At 42.4% G+C, this 25379-nt stretch overlaps 1 protein-coding gene across 1 annotated transcript in view; it reads right to left on the bottom strand.

The window, feature by feature from the left end:
* The window catches only part of LOC311133237 (TOX high mobility group box family member 2-like), a 150386-nt gene extending 128243 nt beyond the window's left edge, over nucleotides 1–22143 (bottom strand). The window contains exon 1 of the mRNA XM_084166723.1: nucleotides 22027–22143. Within this exon, the coding sequence (XP_084022849.1) occupies nucleotides 22027–22131 (105 nt within the window). The 5' untranslated portion in view covers nucleotides 22132–22143. The remainder of the gene's footprint in view (nucleotides 1–22026) is intronic.
* Between the last annotated feature and the right edge of the window lie 3236 nt (nucleotides 22144–25379).

Raw genomic sequence — 25379 nt, 5'->3', positions numbered from 1 at the left:
GAAGAGAGAGGGGGGAGGGAGAGTGAGAGAGTGAGAGAGAGAGAGAGAGGAGAGAGGGAGAGAGTGAGAGAGTGAGAGAGTGAGAAAGAGACAGATAGAGAGAGAGGATGAATAGAGAGAGGGAAGAGAAAGGCTGAGAGAAAGAGAGAGCGTGAAAGAAAGAGAGAATGAGGAGAGAAAAAGAAGAGAGAGAGGGAGAAGCTTGTTCCTCTCAGAGAAAACCACCACCCACAGGTATTAACTAATAATCCTCAATTAGCTCAGCCTTCACCTTAACATGCATGAAGCCTGTTTACCGTGTTGTCTCCTTTGTGCTCTGGTATTTGTGAGCGTGTAGCCTAGCAATACTGTAGCATGCTGCGCTAAATCCCCATTGTCTATAGAGTACTGAGGAGACTAGTCATGGAATGATAAATGGAGCATCCTCTGATGGTCAAATCAAGATCACAGAAAGGTCTCCCTACTTGAACTCTTTCTGATGTGAGACGTTCCATAACAAGGTGAGAGGGTACAGTGCACATCTGTGCCCACCTGCTCTGACTACTCTCTATTCATGATGATACCACCTCTCTGTCGACCAAGAAAACAAAGGCTGAGCAAGCAAACGTTTTATCATCTTGTGTGTATTCCGGTCCTGGGGAGTCTTTTCTCAAACAGACGTACCAGCAAAAGTACAGTCATACTAAAAAAGTGTATTTGAATGAGTAAGTGTGTGCATGTGGGAAACTGGACATAAACCTAGCTAGATGTATAAGACGAAACAAGCTGTAACATTACCAGGCCAGGGGTTGACAGACACTGTATAGCTTCTCTAAGATGCTCAGTACAGATTCAACAGTACCACTGTTGGCTAGTGTAGGCTACACTACTCCACAGTGGGAAATACCCTCTCAGCCCCTGTATGCCAGCAGTTATTACCACATGTTCAAAAGGAGCAACATCTGTAAATGTCATTCCCCTAAATGCACTGTGTTCTGAGAGGAGTTCCAGATTGATCTCTCTCTCTCTCAGGCTTCACACGGGAGCTACGTTAAAATGCACTTTAAAGGAGCCCTCCTTTTCCTTTCAACTTCCCCACCACCAGGAGAAGCCCAGAGACATGTTATTCATGGGAAAGTGAGACATTTTGCTAAGTAAACCCAACACTGCCATGGTTCATGCGTTTATTTGTATTTGCTACACGACACTGAGTGTCTTATGTGAAGATATGTTTGTCTCCGTTGATTTTGAATGGCTGAGCTGTTCCACTATGGGGATAGCTACTGGTGTAATATTTTCTTCTACAATGCATTGTAGTAGAGTAGATGGCATGGCTACACCCAACATTAAGTTAAAAACAGTGTTATCTAATGATCAAAAATGTAGAATGATTTCCTCTTTGAAACACTGATAGATATCAACCTCATTGCCTCAATCAGTAAATTATCGCAATCTTTTCCTTAGTGCCTTCCTCTGAAATATGAAAGCAATAACTACTACTGCATACTGCAGCATAGGGATTGTGGGAGTTTCTGTTTGAGCTATTCAAACCCATACTTTAATGTATGTTACAGGGCCCATGTTCAAATTGCTAACCTGTCAGATATCTCAGCTTGGATGTCGGCCCACCACCTCAATCTCAACCTCGACAAGATGAAGCTGCTCTTCCTCCCGAGGAAGGCCTGCCTGCTCCCAGACCTCCCAGACCATAACGGTTGACAATTTCACAGTGTCCCCCTCCCAGAGTGCAAAGACATTTTGCACAACCCTGGACAACACCCAGTCGTTCTCTGCAAACATCAAAGCAGTGACTCGCTCCTGCAGGTTCATGCTCTACAACATCCGTAGAGTAAGACCCTACCTCACACAGGAAGCGGCGCAAGTCCTAATCCAGGCACTTGTCATCTCCAATCTGGACTACTGCAACTCGCTGTTGGCTGGGCTCCCTGCTTGTGCCATCAAACCCCTGCAACTTATCCTGAATGCTGCAGCCCGCCTGGTGTTCAACCTTCCCAAATTCTCCCATGTCACCCCGCTCCTCTGCACACTCCACTGGCTTCCAGTTGAAACTTGCATCCATTACATGCCTACGGAGCAGCAAGAGGAACTGCCCCCCCCTCCCTACCTTCAGGCTCTGCTCAAACCCTACACTCCAACGTTCTGCCACCTCTGGTCTCTTGGACCTCCCACCACAGCTCCCGCTCTGCCCAGTCCAAACTCTTCTCCCCGATGGTGGAACCAGCTTCCCCCTGAAGCTAGGACAGCAGAGTACCTGCCCCCCCCCCCACACACACACACACTCCTACACTCTTAGAAAAAAAGGTGCTATCTAGAACCTAAAAGGGTTATTTGCCTGTCCCCATAGGATAACCCTTTTTTGGTTCCAGGTAGAATCCTTTTGAGTTCCATGTATAACCCTTGCCACTAAGAGTTCTACATGGAACCCCGAAAAGTTCTGATTGGAACCAAAAAGGATTCTACCTGGAACCAAAAAGGGTTCTCCTACGGAGTCAGCCGAAGAACCCTTTTGGAACCCTTTTTTCTAAGAGTGTAGCTATCTTAAGACGAATGCACTAGCTGTAAGTTGCTCTGGATAAAAGTGTCTGACTAAAATGTCAATGTAAAATATCTAACATTATTGCAACCCTACACCCTACACATTCAGTCTTTGGTGTGAGCATTTTTGGCGAGGCAGATAAAAAAAAATCCCTGAAACAAATCCTATGCTTATTGAGATGTGAAGTTGTCTTTAGCATAGAAGGCAATGACATGAAAGCATCATGGCACACACTCTATACCCCAAAGGCTTGTTGGCATGGGAGCTTTCCCGTTCACCCTATCAGCACAGTTCCATTGAGGGAGAATGAGGAACAGTAGTTCCACTGACACACAGCTTTTTGATTCACTTAGCAGGCTTTGCCATATGGATGTTAGATTACGTCTTGCCTGTGAATCTCACTAACACAGAGAAATACTCCCCTATTACTCAGTATGTTAATTGCAGCGCCAAAGCCACTTTTTCTTCTAATTAACGATAAAACAGAAGCATATTAGTTAACAGCTCCAAAAGATAAGCAAACAAGCCCTGCGTTAATTGGAATTGTGGGAAATTGCACGATGCACCATTGATAAAAAAGTGTTCTGAAAATGAGTGAAAAAGGAGAATCAACCAACTATGTCCTATTACCCTCAACTCTCATTTAGCCTACTGCGTGGGTTCAGTTCAATATGTGTTTTGCAAAGAGCTAATAACTTAATGATGGATTTACTCTGCCTGACGTATATTCCCATGTACTCTCTGAGGATGTAATCTCTCAGTAACATAGAGGAGTTGTATTTTCACTGTCAACAACTCAGTGACCAACACTAAAATAGCACTGGAGGAGTAGAAGTTGATTTGACAGGACATGTACAAGGAAAAGCTATTATTGCAGCATGCTGGGTGATTCGGGAAGAATGGCTCGACTTGATCCATTTGCAGAAGTGTGCATTTGCGGATCCGAGGTGATTTTAATGTTTCTCTTTTGCAAAAACACACTGTATTTAACATGTTGATGAATATGAATCTACAGGGGCGTCTCAGTTCCTTTTAATGCCATTATGATGTCATTTTTATGCCACAAAGTGCCTTGAATTGCAGGTGCTATTTTGGTCATTGCCTCGAAATGATTGAAAAACCTGAAGTGAAATTGTAAAGAGACTCTGCAATCAAAATAGCCACAACACCACCAGGAAATATTTTAACATATCTCTAACCAGGTTTCCATCCAAACTTTTTATGTGCGTAAAGTATATGTTGGATAAAAAAATGTCACGAAAGGCCTGATGGAAACTTTCCAAATGTCGCCAAAACTAAATACGCTAGACAAAATGGGATATTTTTGTGTCTGTAAAATTAATTATGCGAGAAATGGCAGTGGAAACGCCTTTATGCGCAAATGTTGATATAATAAACATCACATGGAAGTAAAGTTGGAGTCACGCGATGGCATGTTGTGGTCCTCTCCACTACGACTCGGGAACCATGCAGTTCATTAGGCTACAGATGAAGTAAGTTATGATGAACTTCACAGGGTGGGGAAAGTGCACAGTGATGAGCTTGATGATGCTTTCCAATAGATATTGAGGGTCTTATTCTGGTGACATGATGATTGATGCTTGGCTGCCATTTGACAAATACAAATAATATTGCTGTTATCCATAATAATCTCATCATGTAGACTAGCCTACCCACACTGTATCTGCTAGCTGTTGGCTAGAGCGCATGTGCCAAGACCAGAGTGGGCACATTCGCTTTATAAAGCAACATGTTTTGTCACAAAACCATCAGTAGAGTTGAAATTGCAATTGGAAACACATTTACTTGTATTTTTTTGGTAATTTAACCGCAAAAGTTATTTTATGTGCACTACGTCATCATGCACAGCCTTTTGTCCGCAACAAGTCAATTTGATGGAAACACATCTCTGTTGTGAAAACGTGCATATTGTTTTTATGCAGATTTTAGATTATTCGCATGAAAATCTGTCGCCAATTGGATGGAAACCTAGCTTCTGAATTGGATGGAAACCTAGCTTCTGAATTGGATGGAAACCTAGCTTCTGAATTGGATGGAAACCTAGCTTCTGAAGCAATGTTTTTGTTCTCTTTAAGCTTGGGCTCCCGAGTGATGCAGCGGTCTAAGGCACTACATCTCAGTGCTTGAGGCGTCACTACAGACCCCCGGTTCGATTCCAGGCTGTATCACAACTTGCCTAGTTAAATAAAGGAAAAAAAAAACATCAAATGAAGAAAGGATGCCATTGACCTTTTGAAGAGCACATACTGTACTGTATATCCCTAATGTAAATGTTTCTTTATTGGTCTTAGTTGCAGTTAATGCATTTTGCACTGGTGTTAATGGCCTACAGTATATTGCATTTTCTCGTGGTTTATTCCGACCGTACAGTTGTACCTTTCGGGCTGCACTATGATCCCTTCTTAAAATTCCTTTGATATAACTGAAAACATGGTTGAATTCCAGGCACCCTATAGATATGGCTATAGTGTTGTTGTTAAGTTGAGTTCCAGATACCTTATAGATATGGCGATAGTGTTGTTGTTAAATTGAGTTCCAGACACCCTATAGATACGGCCCTGGTGTTGTTGTTAAGTTGAGTTCCAGATACCTTATAGATATGGCGATAGTGTTGTTGTTAAATTGAGTTCCAGACACCCTATAGATACGGCCCTGGTGTTGTTGTTAAGTTGAGTTCCAGACACCCTATAGATACGGCCCTGGTGTTGTTGTTAAGTTGAGTTCCAGACACCCTATAGATATGGCCATAGCGTTCTTTTTAAACCAGTGCTATACTTTTAATCAGAGAGTCCTCTGGGATTATGAGTGACCCAGTTTGCTTTTTTGTCATCCAGTTTGTCATTACGTTGAAATTAAGTGGTGGAAGCGCCCACTTTGTAAGGTTTATTAGCATGCTGCAATGACTATTTGTTAGCAATGGGAGCTAAATGTAGTTTGTTAGCACTGACAGCTACTATAGGTTCTAAGTCTATTGCAGCTTCACAATGTAGTCTACAGCTGCAAAGTCTTGCCAGAGCTAGGGTTTACATGCAACTCTATATACATTATAATAAAGTCTCTTTTTGCAACATGTTCTCACGATTTCCAATATGGTATGGCTAAAAATAAATGCTGCAAAACCAATTTAAAGTTTATAACGCAACCACACATCAATAATATATTTTTAGATTACAGGGAATCCATGCTTCAAAAGCAGCATACCTTCGAAATGTCAAAGGGGATGCCGCGGAGGATAACTAATCTTGAAACGCATGTAACGTGTACAATGCAAGCGGTATTTTAAATATTAAACTGCCATTTCCCTTAAGGTATTTTAACAGGGTACTCTATACATTCTCATTTGAAATGAGGGGGAAATTGTAGCATGTTGGCGCGTGGCCAGACCAATTTAATGACATTCCAAATGTGCACAAGCTCAACTATATACCAACTAACCTATAGCTCAACATACCAACTAACCTATAGACTTTTTGTGAGTAATTGAAATCATTCAGAGACTCCCACAGTTATGCTTAACAGCTAAAAGTGAACGTGAAAGTCCAATAGAGCTGTTTTAGCCAGAATATTCTGATTAGCTTCCTTTGAACTCAAATAAAATATGATTAAAGTGTTGCTCCTAGGAACAGACATTTCCTGCCAAAACCCGCCTGATTAAAAGAGGCTGGTGTCAGTGAAAGCTTTTTGAAAATCTGACAAAAGGTTACTGCTATTTCTTTCGGTACAGTTTGTACAGCGAAGGGGCCACATCCAAAAAAGCTAACATTTCAATTGATTCTCATCTGAGTCCTCTGGTTCTACTAGAGAAGATAGCAGGCAGGGGGAAACAACAGCTTAAGGAGCCAGGAGGTAAAGTTTTAATACAGCCACGCAGTGAAAGGAATTACTCTATTCACACACATCACTCACACTGTCCCCTTGACAGGTAGAAAACAACATACATTCACTATTCAAAATGTTCCTCTAAGTACCATTTCCATCATTACTGAGCCATAAAGTGGGACAAGACTTCGAATTGATCTGATCTTCCTGAAGATAGAGCAAAGGAATGTTTACATGAGCGTACTGGCTGGCAAAGCGTTAATAGTCCCTCCAACTATTTTTAACTGCTCACAGTCGCTCCCTTCTACAAATAGGCAATTATGGCATTGCAGGCATGTAGCATCCACTGGCAGTTGAGTAGACGGCTACATTGAGTCCTGAGGCATTGGGTCCTGAGGCAATTGGGTCCTGAGGCAATTGAAGTATCCGGCATAATGCCAGTCACCCTCTAGCTGTTTTCACACTCTTATTTGAATGGGCTGTAATTATTTCCTGCAAGCAACGTTGTGCAAAGAAAAGAAGAAGTTACTTACAGATAGCAAGAGTCATTTTTACTAACGATCTATATGATACAATAAAGCTGCTTTTAAATAAACACAATTACAAAATCTGTCAATGTTCTCAGAGAGGTGTGCCCATACAATCTGTCAGCGTTCTCAGAGAGGTGTGCCCATACAATCTGTCAGTGTTCTCAGAGAGGTGTGCCCATACAATCTGTCAGTGTTCTCAGAGAGGTGTGCCCATACAATCTGTCAGCGTTCTCAGAGAGGTGTGCCCATACAATCTGTCAGTGTTCTCAGAGAGGTGTGCCCATACAATCTGTCAGTGTTCTCAGAGAGGTGTGCCCATACAATCTGTCAGCGTTCTCAGAGAGGTGTGCCCATACAATCTGTCAGCGTTCTCAGAGATGTGTGCCCATACAATCTGTCAGTGTTCTCAGAGAGGTGTGCCCATACAATCTGTCAGAGTTCTCAGAGAGGTGTGCCCATACAATCTGTCAGCGTTCTCAGAGATGTGTGCCCATACAATCTGTCAGTGTTCTCAGAGAGGTGTGCCCATACAATCTGTCAGCGTTCTCAGAGAGGTGTGCCCATACAATCTGTCAGCGTTCTCAGAGAGGTGTGCCCATACAATCTGTCAGCGTTCTCAGATAGGTGTGCCCATACAATCTGTCAGTGTTCTCAGAGAGGTGTGCCCATACAATCTGTTAGCATTCTCAGAGAGGTGTGCCCATACAATCTGTCAGCGTTCTCAGAGAGGTGTGCCCATACAATCTGTCAGTGTTCTCAGAGAGGTGTGCCCATACAATCTGTCAGCGTTCTCAGAGAGGTGTGCCCATACAATCTGTCAGTGTTCTCAGAGAGGTGTGCCCATACAATCTGTCAGCGTTCTCAGAGAGGTGTGCCCATACAATCTGTCAGCTTTCTCAGATAGGTGTGCCCATACAATCTGTCAGCGTTCTCAGAGAGGTGTGCCCATACAATCTGTCAGCGTTCTCAGATAGGTGTGCCCATACAATCTGTCAGTGTTCTCAGAGAGGTGTGCCCATACAATCTGTCAGCGTTCTCAGAGAGGTGTGCCCATACAATCTGTCAGTGTTCTCAGATAGGTGTGCCCATACAATCTGTCAGCGTTCTCAGAGAGGTGTGCCCATACAATCTGTCAGTGTTCTCAGAGAGCAGAGCCAAATGCCAACACCTTTGTGTCAGGGATGAAGTGAAACCAGCAACGAGAGAGCCATGCCTTGTTAGCATTGTGAACATACTCCCTCTCGGCGACACCGACACATCACATTCCAACCAGTAAGAGGAGGGCATGAACAGAAGCAGCAATATCAATATAGAGTTTTTGGGAAGGGACAAAGACAAGACAGTAAAGTTTAAACAAACCAAAATATGCAAATGGAGCTTTAACTGAGCCTGCCTGAAGGAACAGTAATACTATGAGTGACATATTGGCAGGAAAACCATACACTTGGCACACACTAGGCATGGAGATGTGGCAGAGGACCAAACCGATGTGGCCTCTGGCTTATTGGGCAGTCTTCAGTCACAGCATGGGAAACACAGAGAGCAGAGGCTTACTGTAAGACTGGAGCCCCAACACAGTAATACTAGCAATACAACTCATTGTTCCTTATTGAATAAAAAAAAGAAGTAGACAACATAGGTAGCCTAGCGGTTAGAGCGTTGGGCTATTAACTGAAAGATCCCTGGTTCGAATCCCTGCGCTGTCTAGGTCAAAAATCTGTCGATGTGTCTTTGAGTAAGACACTTAACCCTAATTGTTCCTGTAAGTCACACTGGATAAGAGTGTCTGCTAAATGACAGTCAATGTACATTTACAGTGCCTTCTACAGAATTATCCTTAATCAGGAAAGCTTCATTTGCAATAGGGGGATTCTGGAAGGGTCCGCGTGTGTACTCAGCCAGGCCCAAAGGCACTTAGTAAGGCCGTCCCCCAGCCAGCCATCTCCACTGTGTGTTTGCACAGGAAGCTAAGACAACTGTTTGTGTTTGCCCAGCCTTGCCGACCCACTCTTAATACACCCGACAGCTGCATTTTTCCATTCCGCCGACAGTTTGTTTATCGCTTTTCTACACATTTATCCTAAGGAATCTAAGATCTATAGAATCACTCTGACATTCCAAGAAAAGGCACATTGATATTGGAAGAAGTGCAAGTGCGAGTGCGGTGAGATGTTAAAGGGCACATAGGGCACAAACAGCTGCCTCCTCTCGCAAAGAGACATATACAGTAACACAACGAAAATGTTTGGAGAGAAATCTGGTGAGTATCAGCTGTTGCTTGTAGCCTACCTGCTAATGCAATCCCAGCCCAGAGGGAGATGGGTCTTGGTCTTATAACACATATATATATATAAAAAATTTAATGTGTATAGCGGTTTTCAAATTATCTCAAAGCGCATAAAAAGTAAAACAACAAACCAAAAATGTAAATGATGGAGAGAGAAAGTCTCAATCGGCTTGGGATGAAGTTGAGTCAGTTTGGGCTGGAAAGGCAGTGGAGGTTCAGTGGAGGAGAAACAAAGACGGTCTCAAAGAACAGGCCCACATTATAAGACTTTGAGGCAAATTCTTTCCTCATTGTTTGGCCCTGGAATTGGGTCTGCATCCCAAATGGCACCCTATTCCCTATATAGTGCACTACCTTTGACCAGAGCCCTATTGAGCCCCTGGTCAAAAGTAGTGCACTATATAGGGAATAGGGTTCCATTTGGGATGCAATCTTTGTTGGTGGCCTCTCTCTCTTTTCACCAGACTGAACTAATAACTACTTCATCCTGATAATCACCAGTAGATACAGCAGATACAGTATCAGCCGTGTCCAGACCATGTCAAACTTTCACCACTCTGACCCGTCAAGTCTCAATGAAATGTCTTTGTCCCCCCCGCCCCACCCCTTCTTATTCCCTCTCTTTCGACGTTTCATTTCCTGCCTGTAGCAAGCAATCACCAACCACCAACCATTTAATTCGGGGGGCCTTTAAGGAAATGCAGCTATGAGACTAGACCAGCCACTGTGTTCTTCCTTTCCTGGAACATGATGCGAAAACAGAAATAGGTTGGAATGCGGAGGTGTATGCTGAGTGGTTTGTGTCGGAGTGTGTTGACAAGCACTGTCTGGAACACATTATTTACTGATATGTTACTGTGATAATCGGGACGTGTCTTGAATAGAGTGTTGATTGTATTTTAGGATAAGCGCGAACTAGGTCAACACCTCACATACACAGTTGATGCATTCACTGTTATACTACTATGGTCTATGGGTGGTTGTTGTTGAAAAACCAAAGCAACGAAAAGGTACTTAAGATATCATCATATTTATGATGCAAGTTGCATGGACGTTGCATTAACGTTGCATCTCCCCGAGCATACATAACTAAAGGTTAACACTTCGAGACCAAGAGTCAAAAATCAAAGCCGCAAGCGTGTGGATGATGTTGAATGTCACTGACAACAATGTATCACCTTGTTGCTTTGGTGCAACAAATATATTTCCACCTTTCATAAATAGAATCAAATCAAATGTTATTCGGCACATGCTTCGCAAACAACAGGTTCCCAAAAATGCAGAGGTATTCTTTTGAAATTGTTTTTAAAAAATGAAATAGGAAAATAATAAAACGAGGAATAAATCCACAATAAATAACGATAATTGGCTACATACACGAGGTACCAGTACTGAGTGGATGTGCAGGGGTACAAGGTGATTGAGGTAGATATGTACATATAGGTAGGGATAAAGTGACTAGGCAACGGGATAGATAATAAACAGTAACAGCAGCGTATGTCATCAGTCAAAAGAGATTAGTGCAAAAAGGATAAACGCAGATATTAGGGGTGGCTATTGATTAACTATTTAACTAACTGTTTAGCAGCTTGGGGGTAGAAGCTGTTCAGGGTCCTGTTGGTTCCATACTTGGTGCATCGGTACCGCTTGCCATGCGCTAGGAGAGAGAACAGTCTATGACTTGGGTGGCTGGAGTCGTAGAAAATGTTTAGGGCCTTCCTGCTGACACCGCCTGGTATAGAGGTCCTGGATGGCAGGGAGCTCGGCCCCCGTGATGTACTGGGCCGTACGCACTACCCTCTGTAGCACCTTGCGGTCAGATGCCAAACACTTGCCATACCAAGCGGAGATGCAGCCAGTCAAGATGCTCTCAATGGTGCAGCTGTATAACCTTTTGAGGATCTGAGGGCCCATGCCAAATCTTTTCAGCCTCTTGAGGGGGAAGAGGTGTTGTTGTGCCTTCTTCACGACTGTGTTGACGTGTGTGGATCATGATAGATCTTTAGTGATGTGGTCACCGAGGAACTTGAAGATCTCGACCAGTTCCACAACAGCCCTATTGATGTGGATGGGGGCGTGCTCGGCCCTCCATTTCCTGTAGTCCACGATCAGCTCCTTGGTAAATACGGTAATTGTCAGTGCTGTTCTATAGGATTTCAGGGAGGATATCAATATTTTTTGCCTTAAAACTAAGAGAACTTTCAAACCTTGTTAGAGAAAGGTTTGTGTTTTCGAAACCTAAAAGCAAAGGGCTGAACCTGTGAATATCTCTTGCTGTGAAATGCTGTCAGGGGTTTTCCCCCTACTCAATACAGCGTGAGTGAGGAAACGGTTAAGTCGCACCCAGCAGATTCTCTCTCTCTCTCTCTCTCTCTCTCTCTCTCTCTCTCTCTCTCTCTCTCTCTCTCTCTCTCTCTCTCTCTCGCTCTCTCTCGCTCTCTCTCACACTATTTTCTCTCTCACCTTCTTTTAGTCAGATCCATCAATCAGCATTTCATGCAGTTTGGGTTTGAACCACACCAAGTGCACTAAAACAATAAACGTTTGTCTTTCAAGTCACTATCTGGGCTGGAACACATCTGGCAAGACTCATTTTGGTTTCCACATCGCTGAGTGACATTAAAGACACGGTGGCTGAAAAATAAACCCACCCACCCCTTAAAACCCCTCACCCTCCTCACCCTCCCCACCCACCCCTTAAAACCCCTCACCCTCCTCACCCTCCTCACCCCCTGAACAATCAAGAAACTGAATATAAAGTGGCTATAGAGAGGGGAAGAGAGAAAGAGAGAGAGAGAGAGAGAGAGAGAGAGAGAGAGAGAGAGAGAGAGAGAGAGAGAGAGAGAGAGGTATCATTTTAAGTGCTCTGACACAACACGATGCTCTAGGGGGGCATTGGGAAGAGGGGAGGAAGCAAGCCCCCCCCCCCCCCCCCCCACACACACACACACAAACTTCAAGAAGCGGAGGTGGGCACTACACTGTGTGTGCTTGAACAGCACTGACAATAATGAGAGTTAATATGACTTTGTGAGGGGCAAGCATACAGCAGGTCCAACACAAATCACCAGCTTTTATTTCTTCTATTATTACAGAATGTGACTATGATTCACTTACTGTGATGATGATCTATGTAAAATCATCTTAATGCATTACATCTTCAATTGTAATTCATCCTAATTAATGAATACAGAGGCATCATGTAGATACAAAGTGGCTGAAGCTATTGCTATAACGACAGTATTACAATCACAATATACACTGGCATGCTTCAGACTATTACCAAAAGCAAACAGGCATTAATCTAATTTGGATGCAGGTGATAAACTAAACTATTCCATCTATTTTTAGATTTTTTTTACATTAAACTTCAAAAACTGTCAACCCTTCATATAGTGATGCCATGAGACTCATGAGTAAGGGCTCAAGCATGGAGAGCTGTGAGATTGTGTCTGTGAGGCTCTTTCTTCTGCAGGTTAAACTGGAGACCCCGGCTCAATCCCTGAGGACACGGTTCTTATTTACTGCAGGCATTACTGGATCCATCTCCTATTATTTACAGCCTTTCCCAGTAAATAGCCTGGTCACCGTTACAGCTACTGTGTGTGATTTTAGTAATATGCCAGGTAGGCCTATAAAGACATCAGGTCACCACTGGCACGGCATCAAAATAAAGACAGGTTTGTTCATTTTAGAGGTCTTATTTTTTGCCTGTTCAAATGATGTGAAAAGTATGAGGATCTCGTTGACCTACCCACCTCTCCACCGTAAACTGATACTTTGCTATCGTCGGAAAATACTATTAACTTGCTTAAAATGCATTAAATATTATTTTTTAGGAAACTCCTTTGCTCGCAGTTCTCCGTTGCCCCTCGTTGCTATTTGTTCTTGTGTTTTAAATAAACAAGTCATACCATGACGATGAGGGGAGGCTGGTTAGAAATCATTTTCTAAGGTAATGGTGTAGTCGCTGTGTGGAAGGCAATTTCAGCTCAGCTTCCCCTAGAGAATGGCTCTGTACTTATCATTAACTCAGAGATGTAATCAGCTCTAGGCTACCTGATTTTTCCTCATGACCTTTTGACATTGCCGCTGCCGGCGACGTAAATAAAGAGAGGCTCGGAAACATGGAGGAACACTTGATTAATACCAGGAAGTGGTCCTGCCAACCACTCAACTTGTACAGAACATGTATATACTGTACTGTACATCCAGCCTGCTGTGTGAACTATGAAGTACACGCAAATTAAACTTTTTACAATGAATATCTCATTTTATACAGTACCAGTCAAAGGTTTGGACACACATACTCATTCAAGGGATTTTCATTATTTGTACTATTTTCTACATTGTAGAATAATAGTGAAGACATCGAAACTATGAAATAACACATATGGAATCATGTAGTAACCCAAAAAGTGTTAAACAAATCAAACTATTTTTATATTTGAGATTCTTCAAAGTAGCCACCCTTTGCCTTGATGACAGCTTTGCATACTCTTGGTATTCTCTCAACCAGCTTCATGAGGTAGTCACCTGGAATGCATTTCAATTAACAGGTGTGCCTTGTTAAAAGTTAATTTGTGGGATTTCTTTCCTTCTTAATGCGTTTGAGCCAATCAGTTGTGTTGTGACAAGGTAGGGGTGGTATACAGAAGATAGCCCTATTTGGTAAAAGACAAAGTCCATATTATGGCAAGAACTGCTCAAATAAGCAAAGAGAAACGACAGTCAATCATTACTTTAAGACATGAAGGTCAGTCAATGCGGAAAATTTCAAAAACTTTCTTCAAGTGCAGTCGCAAAAACCATCAAGTGCTATGATGAAACTGGCTCTCATGAGGACCGCCACAGGAAAGGAAGATCCAGAGTTACCTCTTGCTGCAGAGGATAAGTTATTTAGAGTTAACTGCACCTCAGATTGCAGCCCAAATAACTGCTTCCCAGAGTTCAAGTAACAGACACATCTCAACATCAACTGTTCAGAGGAGACTGCGTGAATCAGGCCTTCATGGTAAAATTGCTGCAAAGAAACCACTACTAAAGGACACCAATAAGAAGAAGAGACTTGCTTGGGCCAAGAAACACGAGCAATGGACATTAGACCGGTGGAAATCTGTCCTTTGGCTGATGAGTACAAATTTGACATTTTTGGTATCAACCGCCGTGTCTTTGTGAGACGCAGAGTAGGTGAACGGATGATCTCCGCATGTGTGGTTCCCACCGTGAAGCATGAACGAGGAGGTGTGATGGTGTGGGGGTGCTTTGCTGGTGACACTGTCTGTGATTTATTTAGAATTCAAGGCACACTTAACCAGCATGGCTACCACAGCATTCTGAAGCGATATGCCATTCCATCTGGTTTGCGCTTAGTGGGACTATCATTTGTTTTTCAACAGGACAATGACCCAAAACACATCTCCAGGCTGTGTAAGGGCTATTTGACCAAGAAGGAGAGTGATGGAGTGCTGCATCAGATGACCTGGTCTCCACAATCACCCGACCTCAACCCAATTGAGATGGTTTGGGATGAGTTGGACCGGAGAGTGAAGGAAAAGCAGCCAACAAGTGCTCATCACATGTGGGAACTCCTTCAAGACTGTTGGAAAAGCATTCCTCATGAAGCTGGTTGAGAGAATGCCAAGAATGTGCAAAGCTGTCATCAAGGCAAAGGGTGGCTACTTTGAAGAATCTCAAATATAAAATATATGTTTTGTGTGTGCATTCCTTCCATTATGGCAGCGTTCCCCAACTGGTGGGTGATTTTATTATAAGACTGTAAAAGCACCTGCAAATCAGCTACAAATTATTTTAATTTTGAAAATCTGTTCCAAAGTATTCCCACATAATAGAGAGATATATGTGACCGTAAACAAATGTAAGCAAGGTTCAAAGTGATTATGTTTTAGTAAAATATTACATATTTTTGGGCTTCTTGCGGTCAATTTGCAGTTATGTTCTGGCCCCCTGACCACCCGCTCAAGAAAAAATAGTCCCTGGCTGAATCTAGTTGATGATCCCTGCTTTACAGTATGCATGGGTTAACGCTTTTCCAGGGAGAATAGCAGTGCTTGCTCGGATTCACCATTCAGCAAAATGTATTAAGGTCAATGTATTAAGGTCATGTTACGGGAAAGAAGGGCAAAAAATAACACATTCTGTGAGATTAAACATGAGAAAGGCCACCCCCACCATGGTCATACTTTGGACTATTCCATCAATAAATTAATATGGGTGAAATTGGAACGTCCCAAACTAAAATAGGGGTGATGAATAGTTTTGTAACTACCCAATTTGTAAGAAGTGTTTGATCGATACTCAAACAGCATTGAGTACCTTGTGATGGCTAATATGTAAAGGGGAAGGCAGCCTTAATCAGGGCAGTTCTGATTGTGTGGATTTAAGAGTGTACATACAGGTATAGTGTATGGAGGAAACACTGGAACAATTGTACACCTGAGGCTTACTCCCATTAAATCATATGCGCCATTGATCTTGCCTTGAGGCATAACACCAATTAGAATAGCATGACATACATACACACACACACACACACACACCAATGTAGCTTTAGACTAACAGAGACATAATACTTTTGTCCATGTACTTTTGTAAACACTGTACTGTATCCTTACGCAGTGCAAATATGTACAGTCCACCATCCCTTTCACTATACATTTCCAACCTATCTAATAATGAATAATAATGACATATCCGACATTGATGTTGGTGGAGGATGTGGAGAAAACTGGAGCAGCTAGCTAGATACAGTAATCTACCCAACTTCATTTCACAGAAGTGATTCTGCCTCGGGACATGCACAAGTCATAACGAATTTGACAAATAGTCTGTCAACCAAACATGTAGAAGTAGTGGCCCTTTAGTATGGAGCTAGACTGAACCAACAATACACCCACTCTCATGGAGAGAGAGAGAGAGAGAGAGAGAGAGAGAGAGAGAGAGAGAGAGAGAGAGAGAGAGAGAGAGAGAGAGAGAGAGAGAGAGAGAGAGAGAGAGAGAGAGAGAGAGAGAGAGAGAGAGAGAGAGAGAGAGAATCTGTGGCTAAATGTGAGGATGACTCACGGCCAAGTTCAGAGACAATATGTGCGTCCCAAATGGCACCCTATTCCCTATATAGTGCACTACTTTTGACCAGAGCCTTATGGAGGACCCTATGGGCCCTAGTCAAAAGTAGTGCACTATATAGATAATAGGGTGCTATTTGAGACACAGACAATGCAGGACAATGCAACTTGGACAGAGTTGAAAAGGCATGGGCCCAGAGAGTTAATATCAGAATGAATAGAAGTAATGGACTTATCTTCCGTCTTTTTGACTGTTCACTGCTGTGATGTAGATGTGGTACCCCTTTTGACAGTGTGCAATATACTACTGTTGATATTGTATTGTCTGGTTTCAGGAGGATGCTTGGGTTGTTCTAGATTGGGTTTAGGATAGGGTCTAATGAGTTACTAGATAAGGGCTTTAATGTAGGTCTACGTAATCAAATCAAATCAAATTTTGTCACATGCACCGAATACAACAGGTGTAGACCTTACAGTGAAGCCCTTAACCAACAATGCAGTTTTAAGAAAAATAAGTGTTGACTAAAAAATAGATAAGTAAAAAATAAAAAATATAATTGAAGAGAAGCAGTAAAATAACAGTAGCGGGGGGGGGGGGGGGGGACAATGCAAATAGTCTGGGTAGCCATTTGATTAGCTGTTCAGGAGTCTTATGGCTTGGGGGTAGAAGCTGTTTAGAAAAAAATATTTTGACGAATACACTGAAACGGTGACTGAGTTTATCAGGAAGTGTATAGGTGATGTTGTGCCCACTGTGACTACTAAAACCTACCCTAACCAGAAACCGTGGATAGATGGCAGCATTCGCGCAAAACTGAAAGCGCGAACCACCGCATTTAACCATGGCAAAGTGACTGGGAATATGGCAGAATACAAACAGTGTAGCTACTCACTCCGCAAGGCAATTCAACTGGCAAAACATCAGTATAGAGACAAAGTGGAGTCGCAATTCAACGGCTCAGACACGAGACGTATGTGGCAGGGTCTACAGACAATCACGGACTACAAAAAGAAAACCAGCCACGTCTCCGACACCGAGGTCTCGCTTCCAGACAAGCTAAACACCTTCTTCGCCCGCTTTGAGGATAACACAGTGCCACCGACAAGGCCCACTACCAAGGACTGTGGCCTCTCCTTCTCCGTGGACGACGTGAGTAAGACATTTAAGCATGTTAACCCCCGCAAGGCTGCCGGCCCAGACGGCATCCCTAGCCGCGTCCTCAGAGCATGTGCAGACCAGCTGGCTGGTGTGTTTACGGACATATTCAATCTCTCCCTTTTCCAGTCTGCTGTTCCCACATGCTTCAAGATGGCCATCATTGTTCCTGTACCCAAGAAAGCAAAGGTAACTGAACTAAATGACTATCACCCCGTGGCACTCACCTCTGTCATCATGAAGTGCTTTGAGAGACTAGTCAAGGATCATATCACTTCTACCTTACCTGTCACCCTAGACCCACTTCAATTTGCTTACCGCCCCAATAGATCCACAGACGATGCAATCGCCATCACACTGCACACTGCCCTATCCAATCTGGACAAGAGGAATACCTATGTAAGAATGCTGTTCATTGACTATAGCTCAGCATTCAACACCGTAGTACCCTCCAAGCTCATCATTAAGCTCGAGGCCCTGGGTCTGAACCCTGCCCTGTTTAACTGGGTCCTGGACTTCCTGACGGGCCGTCCCCAGGTGGTGAAGGTAGGAAACAACATCTCCACTTTGCTGATCCTCAACACTGGGGCCCCACAGGGGTGTGTGCTCAGCCCCCTCCTGTACTCCCTGTTCACTCATGACTGCGTGGCCAAGCAGGCCTCCAACTCAGTCATCAAGTTTGCAGACGACACAACAGTAGTAGGCTTGATTATCAACAATGACGAGACCACCTACAGGGAGGAGGTGAGGGCTCTGGGAGTGTGGTGCCAGGAAAATAACCTCTCACTCAACATCAACAAAACAACGGTACCGCAGTGGAGAAGGTGGAAAGCTTCAAGTTCCTTGGCGTACACATCACTGACAAACTGAAATGGTCCACCCATGCAGACAGTGTGGTGAAGAAGGCGCAACAGTGCCTCTTCAACCTCAGGAGGCTGAAGCAATTTGGCTTGGCATCATTGAATGCGCCTCAAACTAAACTATGCAGGATGTTGGGGCACTTTCCCGGACAAAGATTAAGATTAATCCTGGACTAAAAAGCATTTTCAATGGAAATTCCCCATTGAACTTCCTTTTTAGTCCAGTACTAGACTTAATCTGTATCCGGGAAACCGCCCAATTATGTATTTGTAGAAGAGACGATGTGCCCTCTTCATCAAGATGTTCATTCATTAGACTGACTCTATCCATGATAGCCCTTGATATGGTTTGTCAATCCAGATCCATGAAAGCACCGATCACAAACCCAAACATCCAGTCTAGCCCCTTTTAACTAACACATTTTACCAGTGAAGCAACTTTGGTTTTAGAAGTGGAGGGGGACATAATATATATATATATATTTTTTTTTATCCAGTTGGATAAACACTCTAAACAGCCTTCCCGACCGCTCGGAGGCGTCCGCATGGTCCTAAAGCACGCCGTTGCCTCGTTTTGTATCACGTTCCAATTATAAAACTGGGGGGAACAAAACTGCAATTTCAACATGTGACATGTCCCCCCCCCACCCCCAGTGAAAGTTGCGCCCCTGCATTTTACACGTCCTGTAAGTTCCTGGCATTATTAAACCCTATCACGGCTTCTGGTGTGTATGCCATTTTACCTAAGGTCTCGTTTACAGTAAACCAGCAGGAAATGCAGTCATCTCACTTTAGCACGTTAGCAAGTTAGCTAGCACAGGAAGTAGCCTAAAACCTGTTTATACTGGATGGCCCGGTTTCCATGTAAGCCACTTCTGGTACAAACAGCAACACTGTACAAGATTGCATCAGTCATAGTTAGGAGGGTCAATTATATACAGTTACATAATTTTCAGTGATAACTCACTCCGGCATGGTAGTGTCATAGACAGCACACATCTACAGTTTTATAGGTGATATAAGATTGATGAAAAAGTGAACTGTCATAAAAAAGACAGCATACTATTTCATTAGTTTTGCCACTTAAGGTGCACTGTGTGTCGGTGTACAGTGTGGACACGTCAATTTCGTAAGGACAAGGCTGTATGATGCTCTCCATGCAACCTAGCATCTCCTCTTACCCAACTTGGCAACATTAGTGCAAACAAGAGTTCATTGAATCATGATGGTACATTTGCATTCAAAGCCTGGGGCCCAAGTCTTGGGAAAGCAATTCACATTCGATCTTGTAGTACTTACAAGTGTGTGACCGTGCAAAGTGATTAAAAACATATTTTGCACTCAAGGTTTTAATTTCTAATGTAAGAATAGCTATCATAGACAGATGTATGCTAAGCAAACACATTCAGTTATATAATCCACTCTCCTGGAGCACGTTGCTTTGTATTTACCGACAAAATGTTTATATAACTTTTACCTTGACCACAGCATTGACAGGCAGCTAGATTCGATAAAGGACATATGGATATTATAAACTGGGTGGTTTGAGCCCTGAATGCTGATTGGCCGAAAGCTGTGGTATATCAGACCATATACCAGGGGTATGACAAAACATGTATTTTTACTGCTCTAATTACGTTGGTAACCAGTTTATAATAGCAATAATGCACCTTGAGGGTTTGTGGTATATTGCCAATATACCACCGCTAAGGGCTGTATCCAGGCACTTTTGGATGACGGTAATTGGCCAGCACAAAAATAAAATATAAAATATATTAACAGTAATTGTGCCAGCCGTAAGCCTACGTATATTATATAGCCTAAATAAGATAATTGAGCCAAATGAAAGATTAGCAAAAAAACTATTTAGGGCTTTATGCATACATTTTTCAGGTTTTGAGAAGATCGGAGATCTGATAATGCTTTATGTTTGACTGAGGAAATGTCACTAACAGAGTTTATACTAGACAATCTGGGGCAGTTTTGTGATTGCCACTGTGTCTACATAGTAGTACCCACTCGGCACACGATGGTTGAATCAACGTTGTTTCCACGTCATTACAATGAAATTACGTTGAACCAACATGGAATAGACGTCTGTGCCCAGTGGGTACATACTGTATTTATTCAAAATATGCCGGGCTACTTCTTGTGTCATTACTGCACAATCTAATCCAAAAATTAAGGCATTTAGAAACATATAGTCCATGGTATTTTATTACTAGTAGTTCTTTCTGTTTTACGTTCAATACACTGTCCTATATGTTGCAGGGCGCATTAGAAATTCCCAGGCGGCACATCTTAACTGTTGAACGTGAACATATAACAAAGCAGACATAAGTAATGTACCCACGATACATTCGAATCCAGACTGAAAATTAACATGAGGATGAATGTTTGGAAGATGTTCAAGATGTTAGGAAAAATTTAGCTTAAAAGAGCTCGATGCGGTATAGGCTAATGTCGTAATATGAAACATATGGATGGACGCAAATTTACGCATGGCGAACCAATCACGCCTTTTACAGTGTTGGATGAAAATAACGTCTCATAAATGTTTAGCTTCAATGGCTTTGTGAGTTTTTTTAGCTTCCCTCCACCCAATAACTGTTAAGCGAAACTTTGCCGACAGGTGCAGTTTTTATGGGCAATAATCCGAACAGATCACATTCCTGCTCCAATCAAATATTATTCCTTGTAGTGGACATCATGCATCCATAACCATATATGAATAACTGAGATAAAGGATGAATAGATGTAGAAAGTATACTAATAAACATTCACGTAGTATGTTATCAGTAGACTACAGTACCATGGGCTATAAGTAAAGGCTAGCCTACCCTAGGGACAGTTCATGTAAATGCTGGGCTCGTTGAAGTGAATTCCCATTCAGTATTTTTTTGCTTTTCTTATTATTTCTAACATGCGTTGCAGGTGTATTGGAATGAATTCTTTAAATCCTTAATAACATTACCATATGTGTCCTATAAAATACATGTGACACCGCGACATTTTACGGGGAACCTAACTGTGAAAAGCTAGATTCTGTTTAAATTTGTTATTATGTTGAGTGGCTTTGATATGAATTATTGTTACTTTTATCATGTGTTGAATGCAGTTATTAAACTATTGTGTAATAGGTCATGAAATAAAGGAATGCTCTATTTAGTCCTCTTCTGCAGGGACTTGGGCGTAATATCCCGTTAATTATGAGTATATAGTAGAAAGTAAATGCAGAAAACTGTGCGTAATTACGTCCGTATTTGATTGAATACTTTGAGGCTATCTGCACTGGACAGGACAGGCATGGTGCGCACCATATTTCTGCATGGGACATACAGCACCGCGCCTATAGCATACCTACAATTTACATACACATTGCAGTGAAAGGTTTGGCAAATTGCTCATATAGCGATACACCTTTTGAGGAGACATCTCCACGTTAAAGAGAGGTTGTCAACTTCCAAAGAGTCTGAATTCTACAAAGACGCAGGAAAGTTTCGATAAATGTATCCATCTCAATTATGAAATGCTGTTTGAAAGATGTAGCCTATGCATGTCATGAGATTATATTTCAGGTGAAGTCATATTTGACACTAATGTTGTCAATATGCATGAATGACAAATGCAGAATAGCCGCATGCAACACATTTGCGCAACTAACAAAGGGATACAACCTTCTTATCTAAATGTAGTCTATAGCCTAAGTAATTAGTAGTTCATAGTAATTACCTTGTTGCAATGATAATAGTCCAAAGAGGTCAGGCAACTTGAATCAGTTGGTAATGTACATGAGCCCACGCTTGAAGGGGGTGCTGGATAAAATCTCACGTCCATCTCAGGGTCCGCAAGACTGACGGCATGAAAGCAGGTCCAATGCCTGTGACTCTCTCTCTCCCTATTTCTCTCTCTCTATTGTTGGACCAAACCAAAAGAAAGAGAAGGCTTGAAAGAAAAAGGGGTTGAGTCTATAAAAACACTCTCTCCTCACATCCGCTGGTGTTCTCACTTCAGCACTATCAAGCTTCTGCGATGATGCTCTATCGATAAATAGGCTATATCTATTTGTTCGCAGCAGGAAAAATACGCGTAAAGTTAACTTTGAGTGAAAAATATAGATGTTTTAGCAATTATACATGAACAAACGTTGACTGTGATTGTTTACAACAACCCAAGGTCAATGTAAAAAGATAGCCAATCTAGTTATATCTGTCCTCCCAAAACGTTCGTCTGTTTCTATTTTCCAGCGGCGGGCTCACTCCCTGTCCGCTTTGTCATGTAGGAGTGTTGATCCATGAGTTCAGTTCCAGTTATATAGTTCGACTACTCCTTTCCATACTGAATGCCATGCGACCCCTGCCGATAACAGAGGGAATATGGGGAGAAAGAAAGCGATATGAAGGGGGAGGGGATGGGAGATATCAAGCTGATTGACAACCGCTCCGGTTACACTACGGTTCAGAGAAATCAGAGTTTATGGAGATGATGTAGCTATGAAAACACATAGCCAGTCGATTCCGATGGCCTACTCCACCGCCAACTTAGAGCTCAGTATAGGCTAAGTTAGTGTCATGTATATTGACTCCAACCTCCTTTTGACTTTTTAGGCTAGTAATTACATAGTAATAGGGACATGTCACATGTGCAGGTATTTTTGCAACAACAACAACAAAAACATACAATTATATACCAGTCTTCATGTCTTTCTCTAATGATATACCCAAAGCAACTAACCAATGTATCATCAATACCTTGATTAGTGCAGTGGAATCAGCTGTTTTAGTGGTGGTCTGGAACTGGAACCAGATCCCAGGGTTGGCCTGGAACCAGATCCCAGGGTTGGACTTGAACCAGATCCCAGGGTTGGGCTGGAACCAGATCCCAGGGTTGGGCTGGAACCAGATCCCAGGGTTGGACTGGAACCAGATCCCAGGGTTGGGCTGGAACCAGATCCCAGGGTTGGCCTGGAACCAGATCCCAGGGTTGGACTGGAACCAGATCCCAGGGTTGGGCTGGAACCAGATCCCAGGGTTGGGCTGGAACCAGATCCCAGGGTTGGACTGGAACCAGATCCCAGGGTTGGACTGGAACCAGATCCCAGGGTTTGGTTGGAACCAGAAATCAGCAAGGGAATTTCTGACACATCAGCCCATTGGGCCAGTGTCTCTGAAATGGGACAGCAGACAATTAGCGAAATTATTATATTTTATAACCCAAAATATAACCCGGTTTATTTGACAAAAGCATTGTCGCAAAAAAAATCTTTATGACATGTGTAATGGCAGATACAGTATAGTATAAATGTTCGAAAGATCAACAACATTTTTAGGATTTCGACGGGAGGATTTTTATTTTGTCAAATTATGATGGAAACTGTGTTTTTCGAATAAATTATGATTGCCGAATACTTTTGAAGATACGTGGGGCACGTGATGTCATCACGTAACTATAAGCTCCAGTCCACATTTAATATTTCTTTCCAGGACAAGGATTGTCCTGACTTTCAGGAATGCCTTAATGCTTTGCCAATTATTTCACATATACAGGAGTACAGGTTTCTACAGGTTTCTCAGTTAACTAAGTAGGCTTACTATGTATCAATGGCTGCGTTTACACAGGAAGCCAAATTCTAATATTTTGCCATATTATTGGCAAAAGAGCTGATCTGATTGGTCAAAAGCCCAATTAGTGGAAAAAGATCTGAATTGGCTGCCTGTGTAAACGCAGCCATAGGGAATCAGACACTGTAGATCTATACTATAGCCAAGGGATGGGCAACTCCCGTCCTCGGGGGCCTGATTGGTGTCACACTTTTGCCCCAGCCCCAGCTAACACACTTGACTCCAATAATCAACTAATCATGGTCTTCAGTTTAGAATGCAATTAGTTTAATCAGCTGTGTTTGCTAGGGATGGGGAAAAAGTGTGACAGAACCCCGGCCCCCAAGGACTGGAGTTGCCCATCCTTTCTATAGCCTATATCTGCCCTTAGTGATTACCTTGTGAGTCTAAGTTTGACCAACTAATGATGCAGTAAAGTGGGACCATTCTAAATGATGTGTTCTATATCTATTTATAAACTGGGTGGTTCGAGCCCTGAATGCTGATTGGCTGACAGCTGTGGTATATCAGACCGTATACCACGGGTATGACAAAACATGTATTTGTACTGCTCTAATTACGTAACCAGTTTATGGTAACCAGTTTATAGTACCAATAAGGCACCTTGGGGGTTTATGGTATATGGCCAATATACCACGGCTAAGGGCTGTATCCAGGCACTCCGCTTTGCGTTGTGCTAAGAACAGCCCTTAGCTGTGGTATATTGGCCATATACCACACCCCCTCATTCCTTATTGCTTAAGTAATTGCCATTTCAATACAATTTTAGCAACACTTAAAATCAGCAAGTTAAGGGTACGCAGTTCAGTAGCTCAAAATGTGGTGATGTGTTATATATTGGATTAGGGGAAATAATACCCACACATTCTTGACATTCTTCACTGTCCTTCCTTGACAAACTATTTTTCACATATTTGGGTCACAGTGAATTTTAGCACCAAGATAGCTCGGTGCTAAATACAGTTTATCGTATGATGAATATAATATAGGTTTGACAAACAAGAAAAATCATATTTTAGGGTGGCCAATCTTTAGAGTTTGTGAACTGATGCAACTGACAGCTACCTCTAGCTGCAACAAGGTCTTATAAGACATGTGGTAGGCCTAGTTTACTAAATAGAGTATTTTCTGGAAATAATTCAAATGCATATCAATATTCAGTTTTCTGCTTCTGCCCGAAATATGATATATCTTTGACGATGACCCAATCATTATAGTATGTATCTGATTTGAAGAGCCTACTTGTTATTATTATTATTATTATTTATTATTACTTGTAAAAACTGTGATATGTCTTTGTTTATTTAACTACTAAACTTAGTTAAATGCACTGACTGTAAGTCGCCCTGGATAAGAGTGTCTGCTAAATGCCTAAAATAAAAAATTGAACAAATAAATATTTGGTAGATTGGTAGGAAAAAAGATCACTCAGTGAGCCTTTGCATAGCCATGCAACTCAATTAA

Source organism: Coregonus lavaretus, assembly GCF_964263955.1.
Source record: "Coregonus lavaretus genome assembly, chromosome: 8".
Taxonomy (NCBI): Eukaryota; Metazoa; Chordata; class Actinopteri; order Salmoniformes; family Salmonidae; genus Coregonus; species Coregonus lavaretus.
The sequence above is the reverse complement of the archived record's forward strand: the minus strand, read 5'-3'. Positions and strand labels throughout refer to the sequence as shown.